Consider the following 12,537-nt stretch of genomic DNA (forward strand, 5'->3'; position numbering starts at 1 on the left):
TGTACCAATTAGAGACGCTTTTGATTGTTCTTCAAGAAAACCAATGCGAAAACACTTCGTTTCAGGGTTCACCAAAGCTTTTGTCAAGAGAAGAGCTCTGGGGTCGAGATTGGATAGCTTATCATACGTATGCAGAAGTAACGCATGCGCATCACGAATACCTAATCATTTTGCGCCATCCTGTGCTTGCATTTGATTGGCTCTCAGTTAGGTTCTTCATTCATTGACCAATAAGAATGCTTTCTTTTTACTTCATTTTGCACTGAATTGCATCTTTTCTGCACTGTGTTACTTGAAAGCTTCATTTCTCTTAGCCAATGGGAATGGAAAAGTTTTTCCATGTAAATTAGTTGTCAGTAAGGTTTGTCTCAAATACAATAGACTTTGTTTAGACTTGCAACATCTGGAGTCTTTCATTGATTTCATAAGAGCATAGAGCATAGGCTGCCAGGTAACGTTTAAAGCGTAAAAAGCGTTGCTTTTGCATCACACCTCCGAGCGACGACTGCATGATGTCCTCGGAGAGGTGATGTTAAAATATGAAAAATAAAAGACGGAAGCTTGAGAGAGGATGGCGTTCTACGGGTGCATAAGTTTATAGAGATGCATATGTCCAGCAATGTTGTGTTGTTAACAATCTTGTGGAGACGCTGAAGTTGACGTGTTATACGTCTGCCATCACTGATCACTCAACCGATCAAAAGGTGCTATTAAGGACAGTTGACACGTTAACGCAGAAGAAGATAGAAGAACAACTTCCATCCTCATCTGACAACACCACCCTACACTCTAAAATTAAGTGTGATTTCGTAAGACACCTTGTGTGTTTTCAAACATATCAAGGTGTTTTGTTTTTAACACACCTCTTTATGATCTACAAAAACACTCCAGCGTTATATTCGGTCGCAACAAAAAGTAAAGTTTAAAAATTGCACCGTAACCAGGATGAGACATGTTGTGAATCTGAAAGACGTTCTCTGGTTAAAAAATTGGTTAAAAATTATAAGCTTTCGGCTATCTATCTATAGCCTTTAACGAATGAAATATAAGAAGCACGAATTAAAATATATACGAAAAGGGGTGTAAAAATTCGATGCGGGTGAGAACTAAAATATGAATAAGAATGATCTAGAAAAAAATTACAATAAAATAGAGTATTGTCTCGGTAACGGTTTAGAATTATTGTCCGCGTTAACAGTTTTAGCGGTATGCCAGGATTCCAAGGTTTTTCTAACACGGTAGTTGCCTTTGTCAATCACGCATGCATTATTAAAGTCAATAGAGTGGTCATTCTTCCATGCATGGCTGGCAATGTTTGACCCTTTCGCGAAATTTTTTAGGTTTCTTTGATGTTCTTTTTTCCGCGTTAAAAAGCATCTTCCAGTTTCGCCAATGTAACTCCACGGACAGTCCGAGCACGGAATTTTGTAAACAACATTGCATTGTTGGTCCAAGGGCTGTCTTGTTTTTGGGGATGGGAATTCTTGCTGAAGGGTTTTAAGTGGTTTGGTGACGACTCGAATTTCATGTTTGCGTAATAATCTCATGAGGGGCTCTGTCAAGCCGCTAATATATGGAAGGCACGCAAATCCATGGGGTGTATTCTGTGGGTCAACCCAACTAAAGAACATTGCTACCAATTCTTCTGGTGATGGTACAGTTGGTGATGGTGGCTTCTTTCTATTTTTGGAAATATAAGAGATGACTGAGGACGGGTAGCCATTGGCTTTTAGTGCATCTGTGACATAGTTGGTCTCGCGTGATTTTCCTTCGTTAGTGCTTGGGAGATTAGACGCACGGAATAACAAAGTAGAGGCCGTGCTGATTTTGTGTTTTCTCTCATGATGTGAGGAGAAGTCTAGATATCTATCAGTGTGGGTTGGTTTTCGATAAACGTCAATGACAGCAACACCATTTTTTCTTGACACTAAGGTGTCAAGGAAGGCAATTTGTCCATTGTTCTCTTCTTCAATGGTAAATGTGATCTTAGGGTCGACAGCGTTTAAAGTGTCGTGGAAGGAATGGACAGCAGCTTTCTTGATGACAACAAAGCTGTCGTCAACGTATCGTTTCCAAATCCTTGGCGGAACAGTGGCGGAGCTGATGGCTGACTCTTCTATCACTTCCATACAGAGGTTAGCGACGATAGGGCTAACAGGGCTGCCCATGGCACAACCATGAATCTGCTTGTATGTGCGATTATTGTAGACAAAATAGTTGTTTGAAAGAGTGAAGTCAAGGAGAGAGATGATGTCGTCGGTAGAGAGGTTTGTTCTGGTCTGTAGTGTGTTGTCACAGTTCAGTTTATTGCGGATATAATCGCAAGCTTTATTCACTGGGATAGCTGTGAAAAGGGACACCACGTCAAATGACACCATGACTTCGTCGTCCAAGATTTCGATGTTAGCTACTTGTTTCGCGAACTGGGAGGAGTTGAGGACAGAATAACCATTAAGGTTCTGTATCGGAGAAAGGATATCTGATAGAAACTTGGATGTGTTATAAAGGGCGGAGCCGATACATGAAACGATTGGTCGAAGAGGGCAGCCAGGTTTATGGTGTTTAATAGAGCCACGAATGGCAGGTAGAGAACCATCTGTGGAATGAAGTTTGCGATAAGTAGCTTCGTCAATCTTATTTTCTCTTTTTAGAGCGAGGAGCTTGCTGTTCAGTTCTCTTTCAATTTTGGTGGATGGCGACTTGTAGACTTGTTGATAAGTGTCCGGGTCACTAAGTAGAGCTTCCATCTTGGTGTCATAGTCGGATCTGTCTAAAACAACGAAACAGTTCCCTTTGTCAGCTTTTGTTATCACACGTTCAGGATCATTTTTTAAGTCCTTTAGAGCTTTTTGTTCAGCTTTCGTGATATTTTTATGTGGTGGAATTCGAGCTCTATGGAGTAAAGAAGCCGTAGTGGTTCGTATGGCGTCCTTCGAGTCATCGGGGAGGCGGGAAATGGCGGCTTCAACCTCAGAGACAATGTCTTTAACAGGGATGTTTCGTGGTGTTGGGGCGAACTTGGGGCCTTTCTCAAGTAGAGAACGTTCTGCCGTAGAGAGAGGTTTGTGTGATAAATTGATCACCCAGTTCTTTCTGTCGATCGTATTAGAGCTGTCATTTTTTGCTTCCATCCTTAAATTTGTAAACTTGTTCTCGTGTCTCGCTTCAATGTTGTTGCGGACTGATTGCGATCTCTTAATCAAATATTGTAGAAGCGTGGAAGAGATGTCATTGGTGACTAAGGTCGATAATTGCTGTTTGGATTCTTCGAGCGTTCTTTTCAAAACTCGGATTCTGTTGTGACAAATAGAGATTCGTGCTCGCATACAATGTTTGCTGGCCCGTTCCATAATGTTTTTGAACATCGGATGGTTGCCAGGTGGTTTAAATCTCAAAGACTTCGGAGTCCAATGGTTTTCCAATGCTTTGTGCGTAAATTGAAGATGGCGATGGTGAGCTTCGAGTTTGTAAGTTGTTTTTTCCATAGTCCGCGCTAATTTTAGGGCTTCCGACCCAGCCACTTGGCGAATACGTTTAAAAATTGCACCGTAACCAGGATGAGACATGTTGTGAATCTGAAAGACGTTCTCTGGTTAAAAAATTGGTTAAAAATTATAAGCTTTCGGCTATCTATCTATAGCCTTTAACGAATGAAATATAAGAAGCACGAATTAAAATATATACGAAAAGGGGTGTAAAAATTCGATGCGGGTGAGAACTAAAATATGAATAAGAATGATCTAGAAAAAAATTACAATAAAATAGAGTATTGTCTCGGTAACGGTTTAGAATTATTGTCCGCGTTAACAGTTTTAGCGGTATGCCAGGATTCCAAGGTTTTTCTAACACGGTAGTTGCCTTTGTCAATCACGCATGCATTATTAAAGTCAATAGAGTGGTCATTCTTCCATGCATGGCTGACAATGTTTGACCCTTTCGCGAAATTTTTTAGGTTTCTTTGATGTTCTTTTTTCCGCGTTAAAAAGCATCTTCCAGTTTCGCCAATGTAACTCCACGGACAGTCCGAGCACGGAATTTTGTAAACAACATTGCATTGTTGGTCCAAGGGCTGTCTTGTTTTTGGGGATGGGAATTCTTGCTGAAGGGTTTTAAGTGGTTTGGTGACGACTCGAATTTCATGTTTGCGTAATAATCTCATGAGGGGCTCTGTCAAGCCGCTAATATATGGAAGGCACGCAAATCCATGGGGTGTATTCTGTGGGTCAACCCAACTAAAGAACATTGCTACCAATTCTTCTGGTGATGGTACAGTTGGTGATGGTGGCTTCTTTCTATTTTTGGAAATATAAGAGATGACTGAGGACGGGTAGCCATTGGCTTTTAGTGCATCTGTGACATAGTTGGTCTCGCGTGATTTTCCTTCGTTAGTGCTTGGGAGATTAGACGCACGGAATAACAAAGTAGAGGCCGTGCTGATTTTGTGTTTTCTCTCATGATGTGAGGAGAAGTCTAGATATCTATCAGTGTGGGTTGGTTTTCGATAAACGTCAATGACAGCAACACCATTTTTTCTTGACACTAAGGTGTCAAGGAAGGCAATTTGTCCATTGTTCTCTTCTTCAATGGTAAATGTGATCTTAGGGTCGACAGCGTTTAAAGTGTCGTGGAAGGAATGGACAGCAGCTTTCTTGATGACAACAAAGCTGTCGTCAACGTATCGTTTCCAAATCCTTGGCGGAACAGTGGCGGAGCTGATGGCTGACTCTTCTATCACTTCCATACAGAGGTTAGCGACGATAGGGCTAACAGGGCTGCCCATGGCACAACCATGAATCTGCTTGTATGTGCGATTATTGTAGACAAAATAGTTGTTTGAAAGAGTGAAGTCAAGGAGAGAGATGATGTCGTCGGTAGAGAGGTTTGTTCTGGTCTGTAGTGTGTTGTCACAGTTCAGTTTATTGCGGATATAATCGCAAGCTTTATTCACTGGGATAGCTGTGAAAAGGGACACCACGTCAAATGACACCATGACTTCGTCGTCCAAGATTTCGATGTTAGCTACTTGTTTCGCGAACTGGGAGGAGTTGAGGACAGAATAACCATTAACGTTCTGTATCGGAGAAAGGATATCTGATAGAAACTTGGATGTGTTATAAAGGGCGGAGCCGATACATGAAACGATTGGTCGAAGAGGGCAGCCAGGTTTATGGTGTTTAATAGAGCCACGAATGGCAGGTAGAGAACCATCTGTGGAATGAAGTTTGCGATAAGTAGCTTCGTCAATCTTATTTTCTCTTTTTAGAGCGAGGAGCTTGCTGTTCAGTTCTCTTTCAATTTTGGTGGATGGCGACTTGTAGACTTGTTGATAAGTGTCCGGGTCACTAAGTAGAGCTTCCATCTTGGTGTCATAGTCGGATCTGTCTAAAACAACGAAACAGTTCCCTTTGTCAGCTTTTGTTATCACACGTTCAGGATCATTTTTAAGTCCTTTAGAGCTTTTTGTTCAGCTTTCGTGATATTTTTATGTGGTGGAATTCGAGCTCTATGGAGTAAAGAAGCCGTAGTGGTTCGTATGGCGTCCTTCGAGTCATCGGGGAGGCGGGAAATGGCGGCTTCAACCTCAGAGACAATGTCTTTAACAGGGATGTTTCGTGGTGTTGGGGCGAACTTGGGGCCTTTCTCAAGTAGAGAACGTTCTGCCGTAGAGAGAGGTTTGTGTGATAAATTGATCACCCAGTTCTTTCTGTCGATCGTATTAGAGCTGTCATTTTTTGCGTCCATCCTTAAATTGTAAACTTGTTCTCGTGTCTCGCTTCAATGTTGTTGCGGACTGATTGCGATCTCTTAATCAAATATTGTAGAAGCGTGGAAGAGATGTCATCGGTGACTAAGGTCGATAATTGCTGTTTGGATTCTTCGAGCGTTCTTTTCAAAACTCGGATTCTGTTGTGACAAATAGAGATTCGTGCTCGCATACAATGTTTGCTGGCCCGTTCCATAATGTTTTTGAACATCGGATGGTTGCCAGGTGGTTTAAATCTCAAAGACTTCGGAGTCCAATGGTTTTCCAATGCTTTGTGCGTAAATTGAAGATGGCGATGGTGAGCTTCGAGTTTGTAAGTTGTTTTTTCCATAGTCCGCGCTAATTTTAGGGCTTCCGACCCAGCCACTTGGCGAATACGTTTAAAAATTGCACCGTAACCAGGATGAGACATGTTGTGAATCTGAAAGACGTTCTCTGGTTAAAAAATTGGTTAAAAATTATAAGCTTTCGGCTATCTATCTATAGCCTTTAACGAATGAAATATAAGAAGCACGAATTAAAATATATACGAAAAGGGTGTAAAAATTCGATGCGGGTGAGAACTAAAATATGAATAAGAATGATCTAGAAAAAAATTACAATAAAATAGAGTATTGTCTCGGTAACGGTTTAGAATTATTGTCCGCGTTAACAGTTTTAGCGGTATGCCAGGATTCCAAGGTTTTTCTAACACGGTAGTTGCCTTTGTCAATCACGCATGCATTATTAAAGTCAATAGAGTGGTCATTCTTCCATGCATGGCTGGCAATGTTTGACCCTTTCGCGAAATTTTTTAGGTTTCTTTGATGTTCTTTTTTCCGCGTTAAAAAGCATCTTCCAGTTTCGCCAATGTAACTCCACGGACAGTCCGAGCACGGAATTTTGTAAACAACATTGCATTGTTGGTCCAAGGGCTGTCTTGTTTTGGGGATGGGAATTCTTGCTGAAGGGTTTTAAGTGGTTTGGTGACGACTCGAATTTCATGTTTGCGTAATAATCTCATGAGGGGCTCTGTCAAGCCGCTAATATATGGAAGGCACGCAAATCCATGGGGTGTATTCTGTGGGTCAACCCAACTAAAGAACATTGCTACCAATTCTTCTGGTGATGGTACAGTTGGTGATGGTGGCTTCTTTCTATTTTTGGAAATATAAGAGATGACTGAGGACGGGTAGCCATTGGCTTTTAGTGCATCTGTGACATAGTTGGTCTCGCGTGATTTTCCTTCGTTAGTGCTTGGGAGATTAGACGCACGGAATAACAAAGTAGAGGCCGTGCTGATTTTGTGTTTTCTCTCATGATGTGAGGAGAAGTCTAGATATCTATCAGTGTGGGTTGGTTTTCGATAAACGTCAATGACAGCAACACCATTTTTTCTTGACACTAAGGTGTCAAGGAAGGCAATTTGTCCATTGTTCTCTTCTTCAATGGTAAATGTGATCTTAGGGTCGACAGCGTTTAAAGTGTCGTGGAAGGAATGGACAGCAGCTTTCTTGATGACAACAAAGCTGTCGTCAACGTATCGTTTCCAAATCCTTGGCGGAACAGTGGCGGAGCTGATGGCTGACTCTTCTATCACTTCCATACAGAGGTTAGCGACGATAGGGCTAACAGGGCTGCCCATGGCACAACCATGAATCTGCTTGTATGTGCGATTATTGTAGACAAAATAGTTGTTTGAAAGAGTGAAGTCAAGGAGAGAGATAATGTCGTCGGTAGAGAGGTTTGTTCTGGTCTGTAGTGTGTTGTCACAGTTCAGTTTATTGCGGATATAATCGCAAGCTTTATTCACTGGGATAGCTGTGAAAAGGGACACCACGTCAAATGACACCATGACTTCGTCGTCCAAGATTTCGATGTTAGCTACTTGTTTCGCGAACTGGGAGGAGTTGAGGACAGAATAACCATTAAGGTTCTGTATCGGAGAAAGGATATCTGATAGAGTTTCTATCAGATATCCTTTCTCCGATCCTTTCTCCGATCCTTTCTCCGATACAGAACCTTAATGGTTATTCTGTCCTCAACTCCTCCCAGTTCGCGAAACAAGTAGCTAACATCGAAATCTTGGACGACGAAGTCATGGTGTCATTTGACGTGGTGTCCCTTTTCACAGCTATCCCAGTGAATAAAGCTTGCGATTATATCCGCAATAAACTGAACTGTGACAACACACTACAGACCAGAACAAACCTCTCTACCGACGACATCATCTCTCTCCTTGACTTCACTCTTTCAAACAACTATTTTGTCTACAATAATCGCACATACAAGCAGATTCATGGTTGTGCCATGGGCAGCCCTGTTAGCCCTATCGTCGCTAACCTCTGTATGGAAGTGATAGAAGAGTCAGCCATCAGCTCCGCCACTGTTCCGCCAAGGATTTGGAAACGATACGTTGACGACAGCTTTGTTGTCATCAAGAAAGCTGCTGTCCATTCCTTCCACGACACTTTAAACGCTGTCGACCCTAAGATCACATTTACCATTGAAGAAGAGAACAATGGACAAATTGCCTTCCTTGACACCTTAGTGTCAAGAAAAAATGGTGTTGCTGTCATTGACGTTTATCGAAAACCAACCACACTGATAGATATCTAGACTTCTCCTCACATCATGAGAGAAAACACAAAATCAGCACGGCCTCTACTTTGTTATTCCGTGCGTCTAATCTCCCAAGCACTAACGAAGGAAAATCACGCGAGACCAACTATGTCACAGATGCACTAAAAGCCAATGGCTACCCGTCCTCAGTCATCTCTTATATTTCCAAAAATAGAAAGAAGCCACCATCACCAACTGTACCATCACCAGAAGAATTGGTAGCAATGTTCTTTAGTTGGGTTGACCCACAGAATACACCCCATGGATTTGCGTGCCTTCCATATATTAGCGGCTTGACAGAGCCCCTCATGAGATTATTACGCAAACATGAAATTCGAGTCGTCACCAAACCACTTAAAACCCTTCAGCAAGAATTCCCATCCCCAAAAACAAGACAGCCCTTGGACCAACAATGCAATGTTGTTTACAAAATTCCGTGCTCGGACTGTCCGTGGAGTTACATTGGCGAAACTGGAAGATGCTTTTTAACGCGGAAAAAAGAACATCAAAGAAACCTAAAAAATTTCGCGAAAGGGTCAAACATTGCCAGCCATGCATGGAAGAATGACCACTCTATTGACTTTAATAATGCATGCGTGATTGACAAAGGCAACTACCGTGTTAGAAAAACCTTGGAATCCTGGCATACCGCTAAAACTGTTAACGCGGACAATAATTCTAAACCGTTACCGAGACAATACTCTATTTTATTGTAATTTTTTTTCTAGATCATTCTTATTCATATTTTAGTTCTCACCCGCATCGAATTTTTACACCCCTTTTCGTATATATTTTAATTCGTGCTTCTTATATTTCATTCGTTAAAGGCTATAGATAGATAGCCGAAAGCTTATAATTTTTAACCAATTTTTTAACCAGAGAAACGTCTTTCAGATTCACAACATGTCTCATCCTGGTTACGGTGCAATTTTTAAACGTATTCGCCAAGTGGCTGGGTCGGAAGCCCTAAAATTAGCGCGGACTATGGAAAAAACAACTTACAAACTCGAAGCTCACCATCGCCATCTTCAATTTACGCACAAAGCATTGGAAAACCATTGGACTCCGAAGTCTTTGAGATTTAAACCACCTGGCAACCATCCGATGTTCAAAAACATTATGGAACGGGCCAGCAAACATTGTATGCGAGCACGAATCTCTATTTGTCACAACAGAATCCGAGTTTTGAAAAGAACGCTCGAAGAATCCAAACAGCAATTATCGACCTTAGTCACCGATGACATCTCTTCCACGCTTCTACAATATTTGATTAAGAGATCGCAATCAGTCCGCAACAACATTGAAGCGAGACACGAGAACAAGTTTACAAATTTAAGGATGGAAGCAAAAAATGACAGCTCTAATACGATCGACAGAAAGAACTGGGTGATCAATTTATCACACAAACCTCTCTCTACGGCAGAACGTTCTCTACTTGAGAAAGGCCCCAAGTTCGCCCCAACACCACGAAACATCCCTGTTAAAGACATTGTCTCTGAGGTTGAAGCCGCCATTTCCCGCCTCCCCGATGACTCGAAGGACGCCATACGAACCACTACGGCTTCTTTACTCCATAGAGCTCGAATTCCACCACATAAAAATATCACGAAAGCTGAACAAAAAGCTCTAAAGGACTTAAAAAATGATCCTGAACGTGTGATAACAAAAGCTGACAAAGGGAACTGTTTCGTTGTTTTAGACAGATCCGACTATGACACCAAGATGGAAGCTCTACTTAGTGACCCGGACACTTATCAACAAGTCTACAAGTCGCCATCCACCAAAATTGAAAAGAGAACTGAACAGCAAGCTCTCGCTCTAAAAAGAGAAAATAAGAATTGACCGAAGCTACTTATCGCAAACTTCATTCCACAGATGGTTCTCTTCTGCCATTCGTGGCTCTATTAAACACCATAAACCTGGCTGCCCTCTTCGACCAATCGTTTCATGTATCGGCTCCGCCCTTTATAACACATCCAAGTTTCTATCAGATATCCTTTCTCCGATACAGAACTTAATGGTTATTCTGTCCTCAACTCCTCCCAGTTCGCGAAACAAGTAGCTAACATCGAAATCTTGGACCGACGAAGTCATGGTGTCATTTGACGTGGTGTCCCTTTTCACAGCTATCCCAGTGAATAAAGCTTGCGATTATATCCGCAATAAACTGAACTGTGACAACACACTACAGACCAGAAACAAACCTCTCTACCGACGACATCATCTCTCTCCTTGACTTCCACTCTTTCAAACAACTATTTTGTCTACAATAATCGCACATACAAGCAGATTCATGGTTGTGCCATGGGCAGCCCTGTTAGCCCTATCGTCGCTAACCTCTGTATGGAAGTGATAGAAGAGTCAGCCATCAGCTCCGCCACTGTTCCGCCAAGGATTTGGAAACGATACGTTGACGCCAGCTTTGTTGTCATCAAGAAAGCTGCTGTCCAATCCTTCCACGACACTTAAACGCTGTCGACCCTAAGATCACATTTACCATTGAAGAAGAGAACAATGGACAAATTGCCTTCCTTGAAACCTAGTGTCAAGAAAAAATGTGTGTTGCTGTCATTGACGTTTATCGAAAACCAACCCACACTGATAGATATCTAGACTTCTCCTCACATCATGAGAGAAAACACAAAATCAGCACGGCCTCTACTTTGTTATTCCGTGCGTAATCTCCCAAGCACTACCGCAGGAAAATCACGCGAGACCAACTATGTCACAGATGCACTAAAAGCCAATGGCTACCCGTCCTCAGTCATCTCTTATTTCCAAAAAATAGAAAGAAGCCACCATCACCAACTGTACCATCACCAGAAGAATTGGTAGCAATGTTCTTTAGTTGGGTTGACCCACAGAATACACCCCATGGATTTGCGTGCCTGCCATATAGTTAGCGGCCTTGACAGAGCCACTCATAGAGATTATTACGCAAACATGAAATTCGAAGTCGTCACCAAACCACTTAAAACCCTTCAGCAAGGGAATTCCCATCCCCAAAAACAAGACAGCCCGTGGAACAAACAATGCCATGTTGTTTACAAAATTCCGTGCTCGGACTGTCCGTGGGAGTCCACATTGGCGAAACTGGAAGAGGCTTTTTAACGCGGAAAAAAAGAACATCAAAGAAACCTAAAAAATTTCGCGAAAGGGTCAAAACATTGCCAGCCATGCATGGAAGAATGACCACTCTATTGAATTATAATGCATGCGTGATTGACAAAGGCAACTTACGTGTTAGAAAACCCTTGGAATCCTGGCATACCGCTCAAACTGTTAACGCGGACCCTAATTCTAAACCGTTACCGAGACAATACTCTATTTTATTGTATTTTTTTCTAGATCATTCTTATTCATATTTTAGTTCTCACCCGCATCGGAATTTTTACAACCCTTTTCGTATATATTTTATTCGTGCTTCTTATATTTCATGTCGTTAACGGCTATAGATAGATAGCCGAAAGCTTATAATTTTAACCATTTTTTAACCAGAGAACGTCTTTCAGATTCAACATGTCTCCTCCTGGTTACGGTGCAATTTTGAAACGTATTCGCCAAGTGGCTGGGTCGGAAGCCTAAAATTAGCTCGGCCTATGGAAAAAACACAATACAAACTCGAAGCTTCACCATTCGCCATCTCTCAATTACGCACAAAGCCTTGGAAAACCATTGGAACCTCCCGAAGGCTTTGAGATTTAAACACCTTGGGGCAACCATCCGATGTGTCAAAAACATTTATGGGACACGGGCGCCGCAGCAAAACATTGTAGTGCGAGCACGAATCTCTATTTGGTCACGAACAGAATCCGAGTTTTGTTTGTGAAGAAGAACGCTCGAAGAATCCAAACAGCAATTATCGACCTGAGTCAGCGCTGGATGACATCCTTCCACGCTTCTACACGATTTGATTAAGAGATCGCAATAAGTCCGCAGACAACATTGAAGCGAGGACACAGAGAACAAGGTTTACAAATTTAAGGATGGAAGCAGAGAAAAATGACAGGCTCTAATACGAGTCGACAGAAAGAAACTGGGTGATCAAATTTCTCCACACAAACTAATCTCTACGGCAAACGTTCTCTACTGGAGAAAGGCCCCAAGTTCGCCCCCAACACCACGGAATACATCCCTGTTAAAGACATGGCTATGAGGTTGAAGCCGCCATT

The 12,537-nt window shown here is 42.0% G+C and overlaps 5 protein-coding genes across 5 annotated transcripts; 2 read left to right on the forward strand and 3 right to left on the reverse strand.

The window, feature by feature from the left end:
* Positions 1–1,139: 1,139 nt before the first annotated feature.
* On the reverse strand, positions 1,140–3,566 carry LOC137968289 (uncharacterized). The gene has a single exon (XM_068814894.1). It carries the CDS (start codon positions 3,564–3,566, stop codon positions 1,140–1,142), a length of 2,427 nt encoding a protein of 808 aa, XP_068670995.1.
* A 185-nt stretch (positions 3,567–3,751) lies between these two features.
* On the reverse strand, positions 3,752–5,359 carry LOC137968290 (uncharacterized). The gene has a single exon (XM_068814895.1). The coding sequence runs from the start codon at positions 5,357–5,359 to the stop codon at positions 3,752–3,754; it is 1,608 nt and encodes a 535-aa protein (XP_068670996.1).
* Positions 5,360–6,587: 1,228 nt separating this feature from the next.
* Positions 6,588–7,598, reverse strand: LOC137968291 (uncharacterized). The gene has a single exon (XM_068814896.1). The coding sequence runs from the start codon at positions 7,596–7,598 to the stop codon at positions 6,588–6,590; it is 1,011 nt and encodes a 336-aa protein (XP_068670997.1).
* Positions 7,599–7,843: 245 nt separating this feature from the next.
* On the forward strand, positions 7,844–8,362 carry LOC137968292 (uncharacterized). The gene has a single exon (XM_068814897.1). The coding sequence runs from the start codon at positions 7,844–7,846 to the stop codon at positions 8,360–8,362; it is 519 nt and encodes a 172-aa protein (XP_068670998.1).
* A 906-nt stretch (positions 8,363–9,268) lies between these two features.
* On the forward strand, positions 9,269–10,207 carry LOC137968293 (uncharacterized). The gene has a single exon (XM_068814898.1). The coding sequence runs from the start codon at positions 9,269–9,271 to the stop codon at positions 10,205–10,207; it is 939 nt and encodes a 312-aa protein (XP_068670999.1).
* The last annotated feature ends 2,330 nt before the right edge of the window (positions 10,208–12,537 follow it).

The sequence above is a fragment of the Montipora foliosa genome, chromosome 8 (genome assembly GCF_036669935.1).
Source record: "Montipora foliosa isolate CH-2021 chromosome 8, ASM3666993v2, whole genome shotgun sequence".
Taxonomy (NCBI): domain Eukaryota; kingdom Metazoa; phylum Cnidaria; class Anthozoa; order Scleractinia; family Acroporidae; genus Montipora; species Montipora foliosa.

What these genes read in the sequence shown, in the direction of transcription:
- LOC137968290 (XM_068814895.1), bottom strand. Translation starts at nt 5,359, where the DNA reads ATGGAAGCTCTACTTAGTGACCCGGACACTTATCAACAAGTCTACAAG.
- LOC137968293 (XM_068814898.1), top strand. Translation starts at nt 9,269, where the DNA reads ATGTCTCATCCTGGTTACGGTGCAATTTTTAAACGTATTCGCCAAGTG.
- LOC137968292 (XM_068814897.1), top strand. Translation starts at nt 7,844, where the DNA reads ATGGTGTCATTTGACGTGGTGTCCCTTTTCACAGCTATCCCAGTGAAT.
- LOC137968289 (XM_068814894.1), bottom strand. Translation starts at nt 3,566, where the DNA reads ATGTCTCATCCTGGTTACGGTGCAATTTTTAAACGTATTCGCCAAGTG.
- LOC137968291 (XM_068814896.1), bottom strand. Translation starts at nt 7,598, where the DNA reads ATGGTGTCATTTGACGTGGTGTCCCTTTTCACAGCTATCCCAGTGAAT.